General features: G+C 32.6%; 3 protein-coding genes across 3 annotated transcripts in view; 2 read left to right on the top strand and 1 right to left on the bottom strand.

The window, feature by feature from the left end:
* Positions 1-15620, bottom strand: part of LOC306883822 (uncharacterized protein) — a gene marked incomplete at its 3' end in the record, with an annotated part of 468688 nt that overhangs the window by 8888 nt on the left and 444180 nt on the right. Inside the window, exons 2-5 of the mRNA XM_079439313.1 lie at positions 6880-6940; positions 5446-5483; positions 3783-3821; positions 726-2612 (exon numbers count right to left, since the gene is read on the bottom strand). Of these exons, the coding sequence (XP_079295439.1) occupies positions 726-2612 (1887 nt within the window). The 5' untranslated portion in view covers positions 3783-3821; positions 5446-5483; positions 6880-6940. The remainder of the gene's footprint in view (positions 1-725; positions 2613-3782; positions 3822-5445; positions 5484-6879; positions 6941-15620) is intronic.
* Positions 1-15620, top strand: part of capn2a (calpain 2, (m/II) large subunit a) — a 49530-nt gene that overhangs the window by 17572 nt on the left and 16338 nt on the right. The gene's annotated exons all lie outside the window — the stretch shown is intronic.
* Positions 9855-12697, top strand: LOC306883821 (uncharacterized protein; the record flags this gene model as incomplete). The annotated part of the gene is made up of 2 exons (XM_079439312.1): positions 9855-9994; positions 11648-12697. Exons 1-2 carry the CDS (start codon positions 9881-9883, stop codon positions 12695-12697), a joined length of 1164 nt encoding a protein of 387 aa, XP_079295438.1. The 5' UTR covers positions 9855-9880.

Genomic DNA, 15620 nt, shown 5'->3' with positions numbered 1-15620 from the left:
ATATACATTCCTTCATTTTGGAGAATATGTGAAACGATGGCCCTCCTCAGTTTTCGGTGTTCTTGTTCAGATCCACTCACAGCATATGCTACAGCTCTGAAAAAGCAGTTACCGTCACCAATAATAGCCTTAGTTTCACAAGGCTCAGCCATTTCAATTAGCGTCTCATTTGCATGATTCTGTTCTTTTACAACATGTACGATGTTCAGCTTTAAGCAAATACTCTTTTGTAGCTGTACTGTTAAAGGGCTGAACTGAAAAGAAACAGTGGCAGTTTCTGAAATAAATTCAACATCATCTGATTGACTGCCGGCAACACCAAGATCCATCTGCGATACACCTTCACACTGTAAATCATTTGATTCATATTTGTCTACGGTCTGTAAAGAAATAGTATGAGTTTCTGAAATAAATTCAACATCACATACATTTTCTTTTGCAAGGTGTAAAGAACACATTTCCATTTTTTCTTCAGCACACATTTCATTCAGACATAATTTATCTGTATTTATGAAATCAGTCGAAGATGTACTGCAAGCAACATCTACTTCAATTTCTGACACAGCTTCGCAGTGTAAATCTTTTGATTTGGACACACGTTTGTTTGTTCTTCCTTTAAACTGTTCATTTTTCTTGTTTTTTTTAGTGATAGAATTTATTATTGATATGTAAGTTTCATCCTCATGGAATCTTTTCTTTGCTTTCTTTTCTTTTTCTTCTTTGACCTCAAGTTCTTCTGCATAATGCTCACATGACTTTGAAGACACATTCGATGCTACACAGAACAATGGATCTGTAATTGATTTACAAATCGAGCCACAGTTACCATCCTTGCTTTTTCCACATACAACAACTTCAAAATGACAGCTGTTCACATGTTTCAAGTATATGCCACTTTGTTGACAGTCATTTGTATTAAAATACGCATTTGAAGATGAAAATTTAAACCATTTGTCTTGACTGTATGTAAATATGTCTATACCAATTAAATCGCTGGCTGCTTGCATTTCCATCTCTGTTGCCCAATTTCCAACAAATTTCATTCTCGTTTTGGCAATGTAGTCTGTTACAGAGTCATACCCTGACCTGAGAAATTGTACATACATCCCGTCATTTTGCAAAATGTGTGAAATTACACTGCGCCTCAGTTTACGATGTTCTCGTTCAGTTCCACTAACAACATACGCCAATGCTCTGAAAAAGCAGTTACCATCACCAACAATATCTTTGGTTTCACAAGGCTCAACCATTTCAATGGGCATCACATTTGGATTTTGTTCTTTTACAACATTTGCAATATTCAGCTTTAAGCAAACACTCTTTTGTTGCTCAAGTGTTAATGGACTAAACTTTAAAGAAACACTGGCAGTTTCTGAAATGAATTCAACATCACCTGCATTCCCACAAGCGGTTTCCATTTTCTGTTCTGCACACATTTTATTCACCGCGTTTATGAAGTCACACTGAGATCGGCTGCACCCAACATCAACTTCCGTTTCTGACTTCTCACCTTCACTCTCATTAACCGCCTGAACAGTCTGCTGCATCACCGGACAGAATGGCTTACCCTGCTGATCGTTTCTGTCAATCTTAACTGCGTCGACCCCAGTGACCTCAAACTCATGGTAACGTGCATTCATGGACACAGCAAGTTTCCGGAAATGCCCGAGTACAGAGCCCATGTCACGATGGTAAACCACTACACTCTTACCGTCAGCTACACATCTGCCATCGCTGCGTCTGGAATGTGAATCAATCACTGCATACCAGGAACCTTCTCTGACAACTGCACACATGGTTAGCTTAATATTCACTAAACATGCATCAAACCTCTGGAACGCTTGATTTACTGCTTCATCAAATGACACAGCATACCCTTGAAATCCTCCATCATACTCATTGATACCAAATAATCCAGTCAGTGTTTCACCATAGTTTATTGAAAACAGGCAATTGTTCAGCATGTGTGTGTGTGGCAGCTCATCAACTCGTAGGAAGCCTGACGTATGATCGCTGATTTTCCCTGCGTCTCTCATGGCACTGTACAGGTCATCTCCATGGATCAGAACAGCATCCAGGTCACTTCTAGTCCACTGCAAAACATTTTTCATCTTACACATCACAATTGCACTTAAACTATTTGCACCACATTGCCTCCCACCATTCCAGCCAAAACGGTAATGTCCTTGATGGAAAGAGCCTCTGATGTAGGATTTCTGTGGAGATAAATTAGAAACAACATTCATAGTCATCTTAGTATCTTGTTTAGACTTGTTTTCAGGTTTGTTTTGAGACTTGTTTTCAGACTTTGCCAACTTTTCAGACTTTGCCAACTTTTCAGACTTTGCCAACTTTTCAGACTTTTCAGACTTTGCCAACTTTTCAAACTTGTTTCCACACTTGTTTCCACACTTGTTTCCACACTTGTTTGCACACTTGTTTGCACACTTGTTTGCACACTTGTTTGCACACTCATTGTGATACACACAACGTTCAGGTAATTCTGCCAATTTTTTAAGAGGTGGCAGAGCCTCTACAGGATCAGCAGCCATCTGGTCCGCCATCCTCTTCTTGGCTGCCTGGGAGCGCTGAGACTGCTTCGTCCGAGGCATCTATTAATACACACAAAATATAGAAGGACAAATTAAATGACACATTACTGCATGAATTCACAAACACAATAGAGTAAAGAATTTAAAATATTAGTAAATATTAGTTCACATTACATTACGGTCTATTAATAGTATTGCATGCCACTTTCACAGTTGTAATGGTATTTCTACGATCTGTTACAGTTACAATGTTTATGCACACAAACATGAAATAAATACAAGGATTAAGTTTAACTTTAAAATGTTTAAATAATAGAACTAAAGGTTAATAAAAGTGGCAATTTTAAGATAGAACACATCTGTTGATCACAATACCCAAATAGAACATAATTATTCACAATTGTAACAAAGAAAATATAACCCATTTATAAATTATGTATTTCAGTAAACATCATATTATACAGAAAAAATGGGATTCCACTAAAATCCATAGTCAGCAATACATCTTTAAATCCCTACAAATAACTATACATCTGAAAACTTCTCAAAGCTATTTATTTGCAAAACCTTATTTTAATTAGTTATACTGACATCTAGTGGTAAATCATGCATTTACATCTAATTTTATTTCTTTATTTATACCACTGAAGACTTATCTAAGTCCCCTTCTTTGCATTTCAAATACTTTTACCCTATTTTTAAACTTACAAACTGTGTCAAATAAAATAAGTATAAAATATGAATCTTTTTATTTTCTTCATAAAGAAATAATAATTTAGCGCTTAAATTAATTTGAGGGTATGAATTTACAAATGTCCTATTAAATAATATCATGACTGCACATGTGTGCACGTGGATGTGTACACACATAGCCATTCAAACATGTTCTAAAGCAACACTAACTTATATAATGATCAGACTGATAATTAGTCATTACTCGCAAACAAATAACACCAACTAGCTATCACTATTTTCACTATTTCAGAATTTCCTAAAGAACAGATTTTAATATTGTTTTTAAAAATTGTACATGACAGATAAAATTACTCTTCTGGTTTTATTTCTAAGTTACTAACATTTTAACTGATTCAATTTGATAATGCCACTTCAGAACACTTACATGCATAGAAAACATTTATTCACTTGCAAGAGCATGGAAGAACTAATCAGTGTGGACAACACAACAACAATATCAATAGATTTAAAGTATAATGAAACGTTTTTTCACACCTCTGATTTGAAAACTGTTCCAAATAAAGGCTTGGCCTACTGTGAAAAAGAGGGTGAATAAGTTGTACAAAGAAGGAAGTGTTTGCATAAAAAGGGGAGTGTCGACAAGCACATAAACACAGCTAATTAACACACCATAATGTAGCTGCAGATAAAACCTGCATTTCAGTGCTGATGGAAACATGAGACCAGGGTACCATGACTGTTTTCTTGTTTAAAACCAGCATTATTATAAGTTTGAACTATTTAAAATATATAGATTTTATTTTAGGCAATTTTAAATGCAATCAACACAAATGTTATCTGAAGCATCAGTTACTTTCAAAAGATGGCGTGCTCCATTTTGTCAGCAACAAAATCTGAACTATAAACTTTCATCCCAGTATTTCTGTGATATGAATATGAATGACTAAGACAGAAATCATTCTGTGTAGTTGGAAAAGAATGTTTGTAAAGCTGTTTATTACGCAAACATGGTAAATGTCAGCTCTCAATATTTACGTGGTCATTTAGAAATTAGATTGTATGAGTGTTTGAATTGAGATCGCAATTTTTTTAACAATTAATTATGCAGCTCTAACAGATAATACAAAATATTGTTGTTTAGTTAGTACTCACCGGAATAAGATATTTCACATGAAAGATGTTTACATAGTGCACAAGTGAGAATTAAATAAAAATGACCCCCCCCTCAAAAGTTTACATACACTTTGTTCATAACATCCTAATGACCCACAGCTATTTTTTGTTTAGTGATAGTTGTTCATGAGTCCCTTGTTTGTTCTGAACACTGAAACTGCCTCCTGTTCAATCCTACAGGCCCACAAATTGTGTGTTTTGCAGCATTTTTTTGGATTTGAACCCTTTCCAACTATGACTGTATGATTTTAAGATCCATCTTTTCACAAAGAGCACAACTTAGTGACTCATATGCATCTATTACCAAAGCTTCAAATGCTCACTGATCCTACAAAACGTAAAAACATTCATTAAGAAGCAGGGATGTAAACTTTTGAACAGAATAAAGATTTATACTTTTTTTTTTTTTTTTTGCCTAAATATCATATTTTTAATGTAATACTAACCTTCAAAAGCTACTTACCTGTTGCCCAGAAGACAACTTAAGTTAAATTTACCCTGAACTACAATTTCAAAAAGTTTTCACCCCTGACACTTAATGCATGTTCATTGTTGGAAAGGGTTCAAATACACAAAATTGCTGGAAAACCAAACAATTTGTGGCATCTTTAGGATTTTTCTAAAAGAACAGCAGGCAGTTTACCTGTTCAGGACAAACAAATGGGACTCATTAACAACTATCACTAAACAAACCAAAAAAACAAAACAGCTGTGGATAATTCAGATAACAACAATACCAAGTGTATAGTAAACGTTTGAACGGGATCATTTAAATAAACTCAACTATTAGTATCTTTTGTGATCTTTGTGTGTGTGTCTGTATATATATAATAAATGAAACATTATTCAGATCAATACTTAATAAACAATAACATCCCATTCACTTTGTATGACCCCTCTTATTTTGGTAAAACAATTAACATTTGGCAGATTCTGCAAGGAGCATGTAACCTTTGACTGCACTTCATTATGCCATATTATTGCAATATTAATTAATAAAAAAACAATAAAAGTAACATCTTACCTCAAATCAGTCTTCTCCAAATATTCTGCAACACAGAACTGTGGGATAATATATAAAACATAAATATATATATATATAAAACATTTGCCTGTTGACAAAACTGAAGCAGACAGTTATGTGCAGGCTTCACTAAACATGGTCAAATAGGGCTTTTAGTAAAAACTATGCAAATTCAGACACATGCTGATATCATTACATTTACTTTGTTTCTTTACACACAATTCTAATTTATATTCTTTATCCACTGAATTATATAATCTGATGACCATTACTGACTGTATAGGATTTGCTTTCACTTCAGCAGTGGCTGTTGTGACTATGAAAAACCATAATTTGCTGCTTGTCTGTCAATCATGTTACACATTCCTTACCAGCCCTGTCTCTGCTGATCAAAAACATCCATTACTGCCCCGTTCAGTTATGTATGGACAACAAACACAGAAAACTTTTAACTACAAATGAAATATGAAACTAATACACTAATGATTATGAAACTATTCCTGTCATTCATAGTACTTGGAGAATTTTAGGAACAATAAAGAATAATACATTTAATGTTATGCAATAAATGCCACAGATTCAGCAACTAGCTTTAGTAAAAAAGGCTACAATTGAGTCTTTGTAAACCCCCACCCTCCTTAGCAACTGTTCACATCATGCTTTTATTCACTAAAAAAATGCTGAGCAAAAAATAAGCTGACAACAGGCTCACAGACATGACAAAACAGGTTACTTCTGGTATGAAACAAGCTCTCAGCTTCATAATTTATCATATTGTAAGAAATTCAAACAATAAACACCGTTTTGTGGCTCCTTAATCTGTCTTTAAAGATTGCTGTATTGCCTCTGCTCAAGTAGCACGATAAACGACGTCTATTAATATTTACATAAAGCACAAAATATGAATATGATAGCTCACATAACCTGTCAATCAAACTCTCTCCGCAAAAGATCAATTAACATATTTACGCTCCTCGTGTGCATGCACTGCACGTGCTATATACAATACATTAACCTATCTATCGATTTTATCACCTATCCTTTAAAATATGAAGGTAATGATGTTTAATCAAAGAGAAAAAAACACTTGAGCAATAAACAATTACAAACATACGCTTCAAACATCTCAATACTAACAATTTATTACATTAACTAATAGTATTAAAATAATAATATTAATCACAACACCAAACGTCCTATAAACAGATTATAGACACTTATTTCATCTTCTAATCAATACGATGACCGAGTGAATAATGCAAATCTAGTCCTGAAATAAAACGTTACCTTTTAAACATTTATTTACATAATACAACCACAAAACACACAAAAACAGAAACAACAACTTATACTGTCTTAAAACGATCATGGATGACAAACATTAATGCATGGATGATTAAGATTACAGACAGAGCAATCACACCATGTGCTTACCTGCTTGCCGTAAAAGACAAAATGGTGTCCTTTCCTGGCAAAACGGAAGCGGCGTTCTCTCCTGTAATAAATCGCGCACGCGCCCTTTAGAGCATGGAATAATAAAAACACAATATAATTACATTGAAATCTGAAAACGATATTGTAAAGAGATAACTAAATGTACGCATTTACCTATTATTTAAATAAAACATATTAATCTACAACAAAATGTATGACTGTGTATACTATGGTCTGTCTGTCCTGTTTTATGAAAACTTTAAACTCCTGATAGTTTAAACAAATATCATATTTTAATATAATCCTACACTATCTAATGTAGTGTATGCATTCATTTTTATTAACACCCATCTACCAAACCACAATATTCCATACCACTAGATGGCGAAAACTCATCTAAACTGAATTTTCGTGTCTAATTTGATGACGCAATTACACCAGCAACCGAACATCTCGCAACAGACGTGCAGGTAAGAGCTATAATAGGATTATTCACGGTTGTTCTCTTTTACACAATAAGTTATAAACCAAAGAAAAAATTACTTATGCTGTATATTACGTGGTGGCAAAGCCAATGCCGGACACATTTATAGGACCATTTTTGTGGAAACACGTGAAGACACCATGTTAATCAATTTTTCTGTTGTCTTGTTATATTTATTCCCAGCCGAAAACATTTCAACTAGACGTTCGAAACTATCCATTTGTTTCCAGCCGAACAAGAACACCACTAAATTATCATCCCCAAGTGGCAGGTAAGACCCAATGTCATATCTCACATAAATCTTTGTTGTGAATTAGTGGCTAAATTATTAGCTAACACTTTACAATACTGGTGCACAAATATGCATTAATTCATACGTAATCAAAGCACAGATAATCATAGGTTAATGTATAATTCATAAAGAACTAAACTATTTATTAATTATTGCTACATCAGCAACTAAGAACCACTCTATGTGATTCATAGATTAAGTAATCAATACATTGTTATTAGTTAAATGTATCATAATTTATTAATTTCCTAATAACATATTTTATTAACTAATGATGTATATTCATGTTAGTTACCACAGTGGTCAAAGCTATGTACTTCAACTTCCAGTAGTGAGCTTTAATTAATCAGTAGCTAAAGATTTACAAAAATATCATTATGCTATGACTTTACTTCATGAATCACATAACTATTAACTAATCTTTAAGTAATACTGTTTAGCTAATCATTAATTAAAGCTGGAAGTTGAAATGCATGGCTTGAACCCATTGTAGTAATTAAAACATGAATTTACACTATAGTTAATAAAATAAATTATTAGGCAATGAATACATTATGACACATTTAACTAATAACAATTTATTGGTTACTTAATCTATGAATCATATAAAATGATAATTTCTTGCTAAAGCAGTAATTATTAATAAATGGTTTAATTCTTCATGACTTGTATATCAACTCATGATTATGTCTGCATTACTTAATAAATATTTGTGCACCCATATACTAAAGCATTACCAATTAATACAAACAATAATCCTTATATTTCTTTCAATTAGGATCATATTGAACATTATTGCTTTAAAAGATTGTTTTTATTCATAAATACAATTCATCTTTGTACAACACTAAGCAATAATAACATTCACATTTTCAACAGGAAACAATTAATCCAAGTAATCATGACCATTTCCAGTGCTCACTTTTACTGACAACATTCACCACCAGGCAGAGCAGATAATATAATGCACTAAACCCTTAATTGATTAAAAAGTGAAACTAAACTAAACAACTACAAATAAAAATATTAGAAGATATACAGCTATGTTTTATGTTAATTAAAGAATCAAATGGAGGCAATGGAGCACTCATTAGCCTCCCTTTCAGCTGGTAGTACCTAAACAACCACTTACTATGCAAAGGACTACAAATAGCCCTGAACAAATTAAGATTATATACATCTATAAATTATTCTATTCTAATAGAATTTCTAAAAATATATTCTATTTTGGTACAAAATATTATATCAATTATCTAAATTTCACTTCACTAAAATTCTCATGTTTTTCTCTTTATTTTCAGCTTACTAAGGAGTTCTTATATTAACCAACTTCAGTCAATAACACTACCACACTGACTACTATTCATCACTTCAGTACGATGAATTACAAAGAAGCTAAGACCAATGAACCTCCAGAGACAGTTACAGGCTACTTCCATTCAGTATCACCTGTGAAAATGTCTCAAAAAAATTTTCGGTACTTTAATGCTATCATTCAAATTGACAGACATCAGTACCATAACACTGTGGTGTTCACTCCAGAAATGCATAGCCAAGTAGCAGTAGCTGCAAGGAACAAAATACCTGTCAAAATTCACAATGCCAGAAAAAAAATAAGTAAGTACACAATTTGCTCTGTATTCAGCAGTCACTTTGAATTCATGCTCTCTTTCTTTCTATAGTTATTATTTCTGTCATTTTAAAATATCTGTTAGGGTTTTAGTTTGTATGTTGTTTAATTTTAATTCAAAAACATTTATCATTTTACTATTCACAGAACTCCCTCCTTACTTACTCTAACTGTACCACACAACTCTTACTTTACAAAATTAATCACTAAAATCTAAAGGACATTTTCTAGAAACATTCTCAAATTGCATTTAAGTACGCTCAAAGTACAAAATTTAATCTCATGGAGGTAGCATAAATAGATTTTAATAAATGGCACTTACATTAAAATGGTTAAATCCTAGTTTCTGCTAATTTTAATTGATTTTGTACTTTACACTGCATAAACTTTTATTTGGGATCTTTTACACATTTTAAATATAATTTTATTTATTTTTGATATTATCAGCATCAGTTTTCTTAAACTATATTAAAAACAAAAAATATGATATTAGAAACAAATTACAATTTTCACTAAACTGGAAAAACGTTTTTAAAATGTTTTTTTTTTTTTGCACTTCATAGGCCAAACAGATGACAAAAAATACGATGTCATTATGAACTATGAAACAACAATTGATGTCACAGAACTAAATTTCCCTCACAAACCACCCAAGGAATCGGCCGCTCTAACCATCGCAGAAATAAAAACCATGCCTGCAAATCAAAAGGTATGTATCATTTTAAAATACTTTAAGCACTACTATACATTCAATTGACAAACTTTATTTTCAAGTCATTGCATTCACACACATTAATACACTTTTTGTTAATGTACACTATTAATTCTTATTATAGTACAAAAATGTTAATTCTGTCATTAATTACTTTCTCTCACTTTGTTCCAAGCATGATTCATCTTTGAAACACAAATTAAAAGATAACTATTGCCAAAATGCAACCTGAGCTGTTTTTTTTTTTTAATTGTAAACAAGACAAACTTATATCTAGAAGCATCATTACGACAAATGAGCCGTTTTTAAGGTTGACTGTGATTTCGTTTTCTGGTCAAATGACCAGTGAATGGCAGTGCTAGGGGCATTACTTTGAGAGCATCAAAATCGAGATTTTTACAACACTAGGAAACAGAAATTGTTTGGGTTTCCACTCGCAGCCGTCTTGCCAGTCAAGAAATGACGATCTCCGAATGCGAATGAATGGACTCCATATGAGGCTCTTTTTACAACTAGAAAGTTAATATTGTTTTTCACTTGCGACAAAACAACGAATTAACCATGCATTTATATGTAAATATACTTTAGGAGCTATCCATCTTTACTCTCCTCACTATTATGTCACATTCTGAGATCAACATTTCTTGACTGGCAAGATGGCTGCGAGCAGAAACTCAAACAGTGAAAGTGTGTTGTTCAAAACCTTTCTTTTTAGTAAACTCTGTGTACACAAACAATGTTCACAATGCTCAACTTCATGTGTAGAGACCCAGGCGATACTTCGAGCAAAGTTTCATGGTGTGTCGAGCCTTCTCAGTGTTGTAAAAATATCGATTTTCATGCACTCAAAGTAATGCCCTTAGCACTCCCATTTACCGGCCATTTGACCAGAAAACAGCTTGTTCGTTGTAATTATGCTTTTAGATATAACTTTGTCTCATTTACAATAAAAAAACAGCCCAGGTTGCATTTTGGCAATAGTTATCCTTTAACATAATTTTAGTGAAATCCAATCACTTTCTGACCCTGCATAGACAACAAGACTGCCATTACATTAAATCACACAATAATACCAAAACCATTCACAAAATAGTCCATACAATGTCTGTAGTTCAACCATAATTTGATAAACCTACAAGAATATTTTTATTTGCAAAAGAACAAAACTAACTTTACTCAACAATTCTTCTCCCACACCTTACAATCTTCCAGCATTATTATGAGTACCACAACACCTGCTCCTAAACAAATTGCAGTACAACAATATATACATAAGCAGCACCACATGCATGCATCACACAGCCCTTGCTAATGGCCAAACACATTACCTTGGAAATACAAATTGTTGAATAAAGTCATTAATTTTCTTTTTAAAAAACAAAATGTATTCCTATAGCTTCGTAAAATGACAATTGAACCACTGACATGACAAGGACTATTTTGTTAATGTTTTCATACATTTTCAAACCTTTTTCTAGAGAGACAAAAACTTCTCAGATTCCAACAAAAATAATTTAACTTGTGTTCTAAAGATGAACAAAGGTCTAACACATTTGCAACAACTTTAGCATAAGTAATTAATGATAGCATTTTCATTTTTTTCATAACCTAGCCTTTAACAGTCTAACAACACTATACTATAACTTATAGATTTCAACACTGCAAGCAGCGGTCTACAACATCCCACCAACAAGCAACACGGTTAATATTCGAGGAACAGACTGGGAACTGAAGACTTGTCAAGTTGCAGATTCCACATCATCCATGGAATTAACACTCTGGGAGACCCACATGGAAGCAGTAAAAACCAGGGAGTCTTACACTTTCACTAACCTTACGACGAGAAACTACAATGGGAAACTGACTTTAACTACAACACGACAAACCACCATAGAACCTCTCAAGACATCTCTATTGTCTTCAACACCAACAAATATCATTCCCCAAACAACCTCAATCAACCACCTGACTGCATCAGTGGAAGGTGCTGCAGTACACATCATGAAACTTTGCCCAAAGTGCCACACACTGCAACAAAACTTAAGTCCAAAGGATCCATTCCACAGATGCCAAAGCTGTAAAATCCTGAGGAAAGGACAAAGCTATCTAACCAAATGCAACGGCACTCTAACGTTCAAATTAGGGAAAGAAGAACTAGCACTTTCAATATCAAACTCAGTCCTCTCAACATTCATCAGAAAGGAATGCAATCTCAACATAATGGACAATCAAGAAATCGAAGAATTCCTTCTCACCACAGAACCGTTAACAATTCAGTACACCTCTGAGAACCAAATCACCTCACTTTCAAAACTAAACAATACAGACCCGCAACAAAAAACAGACATAGATAGTGACAGTGATGAAGAACTTTGTGCTATAGCCAGTGACCAGAGTCTACAAACACCACAAAAACAACAAAGCATACCAAACTATCCAACACAACTTGAGGAAGTTTCAAACGCCACTGTTGTCCCACCACCAGTTCCAAAGTCAACAAAACAAGAAAGACCACAGAAAAGACAAAAAACACCACACACAACAATTACCAAAAAACAAGCCCAGAAACAACCTACTCCACCATCAACAGAAAAACAAAACAAAACATCAGACAATCCAACAAAAGACAAAACCAAAGAAACAAATGCTGCAGACAATGAAGACTTCGACGATATTAGTGAACTGTTCCTAGAACAGTAAGCGTTTTCACAATATGGATCAGGTAGTCTATTTCCTTTGAAAAGAATTCTAAATACAGAACATTCAAATATTTTTCCAAAAATGTAAATATATTCTAAATAATTCTCAAGTGCATAATTATCCCTGATGAAAAAACCAGCATATGCTTGTTAGGTATGTTTTGGTGCTGGAATGCTGGTTTATGCTGGTGCTTTGCTGATTTATACTTGTACCAGCAAAGCACCAGCATTAACCAGCTAAGGACCAGCATAAATCAGCACAAAACCAGCTAAAACCAGCATTCCAGCACCAAAACATACCTAACCAGCATAAGCAATTTTTTTCATCAGGGATGTAACTACGTTTAAAAAAAAATCTACCAAATATGCACACAGTGATTGAACTTTTAAGCAAATACATTATACATTTAACAAATACATTTGTTAAGTTTTCTATCTCTAACTTATATATATATATATATATATGTATATGTTAAATTAACAATACAAAATAGTTTATTATACCATACTTTTTTTGGTTTTATAGAAAAACCTTTATTATTAAAATATAAATATTTTAGATTTAAATTTCAGTATCTTAACTTTCCAAAACTATCTTTTAATATACATTTTACAAACATTTTTTCATTATTTTGTTCTTCTCCCTTTTTTCCTCTTTATTTTTTTAAAATAAATTTTTCATACAAACATTTCATACATACATTTTCTATACATATATATATTATTTTTCTCTAAATGCACAATACTAAATTGCATTAACTTTCCAAATGTGCAAATATCCTCATTTTACTGCACAAACGTGTAACTTTGTTTTAGTCTTTTCTAGAGAATATGCACACATTCATTAAACTTTTATGCAAACACACTATTTACATTTCGTTCTTTAAATTGTTTGCATGTTACAAACAAAAAGTATACATAGGTTATTGTTCTATGTTAACAAATACACAATATATTTTCTTAAGTTTTCTGTTTCTATTTTTTTATAAATGGCTATATTTATATATATATATATATATATACAGTAACTTAACAGTGCAAAATATGTTCTTGTCTTTAAAATAAAAAAATTACAATTTTCTTTCATATTTACTATTAAAAGTTTAAAACACTTTCACCTTTGTTTAATTCTTTACTTAATTCTTTTACACTTTTTTTCCTTCCAAATGAAAAGCACCAATTTGTACTGTTAATTCAAATTATACTTCTCACATTTACGTCCAAAGGTGTTTTATACAAATTTTTCAATTGCACTTATGTACAACTTTGTTAATTATGTTTTACTGTTCCATCCATATATACTAAGTCACGTACAATAAAAATTCTGTACTTCAAGCCAATTTGTTTCTGTCAAATTATTTGCCTATTGCTAACACTAAACAATACTTCACATACTATTTTTCCAGCTTAACCACTTTGTTGTTAATTATATTCTTTTTGAATCTGTTTTCATAGCTGCACTAAAGACTGAAAGTTCCTGCAAAAAACTGAAATTAAATTTATTATTTAATTATCCATGAGGTCAACATTTTATTTACTTTTAATAAATGACAAAAGTACAAAACTAATAATTGATAGACCAATTTCTTCTTTCCTTTAACATAAATGTCAGCCTGCCATTGCATTTTCTGAGATATGTTGATCCTTCCCTTCTCATGATGATGATGCCTGACATGATTAACATGGATCTTTTAAAGACAAAATCTCTTGTAAGCCACTAACATATCTAAATTAATTTGTTTTGAGACCAGTTGCACTTAAAACAAACTTTCAGAACAAGTATTACAACTTAAACTGGTGATGTCAGATCAATTAAACTTTCTCTCATCTTCATGGTCCTAGAAAAAAAAAGTTTCCATCCAACCCCTTAGTTCAAGCCCAACCAAGTACACCACATGAAACTCCATAAAACATTTCCAGCATTTTCTTCATTTTTTCTTTTTGTTTTACTGTCTTAAAATTTTCAAGTTCAGCAAAATTCTATATACACATTTTATAGATATTTATGACAAAAAAATTCTGCCATTTCTATTGATAAATCTTAGCATTTTCACATATGACATCTACAACTTACAATATCACAATGAAGTCATCTTCTAACTTTTCTAAACTAGTCCTAGCATTTAAACTCAATACATTTATTGCCCTATTATTAAAACTCTACATCAATATTTATCAAACATTTTTGATAATTTAAGAGAGATTGGGCAAGAAATAAAACTTTTATAGTTAAAAAGCTTAAAAACACAGTGTTGTATGAGAAATTGGCTTTTATAACCACTAGATGTCAGCGTAAGACCACTAATGGCCTTATTAAGCTGTAAAACAGCACTGTTCAATGGCTACTGAAGGATTCATGATGAAACATTATAAAATCATTGTTATAACATTTTAAACCTCATTAAGTCAAAGTTTACCATTTTGTTCATACAGACATATCAGTTTTTATAATTTTGCCAAATTATGATTACAGTGGAACCTGAAAATGACATCTAAACTCTTAAAAAGTGAATATGTGCAATAATCTTTCTTACCTATCACTTATTTTAAATATCAAACAACTGTGTGTGTGTTAGCAGGCTTAATGATTATTACTGTGATAGTCTGACCATTTCATTTATGTGTGTGTGCATGTGTGTTTCTGTGTGTGTGTGAATATGCTTATAGAGCATTAATAGGCCAGTTTAATCATTTAATTTCACTGTGTGTGCATGAGTGTTGTGTGTCTGTGAGCCTGCTCTCCATTCTGGATGTTTTTAACTGTCAGTCATACATCCAGGTTGGCCAACCTTAAAGGGTGTCAATTTCACGAACCCCGGTTAATCGCTGCTTGCAGCTATATTTATTATTATTATTATTCTGCCTTAAAACGAATCGTGCAGCCCAAACCGTAAGGGCTAGAGAGCTGAAACTTGGTCAGAAGG

Source organism: Barbus barbus (genome assembly GCF_936440315.1).
Source record: "Barbus barbus genome assembly, chromosome: 18".
Classification (NCBI taxonomy): domain Eukaryota; kingdom Metazoa; phylum Chordata; class Actinopteri; order Cypriniformes; family Cyprinidae; genus Barbus; species Barbus barbus.
Note: the sequence above shows the minus strand (reverse complement) of the source record. Positions and strands in the feature narration are given on the sequence as shown.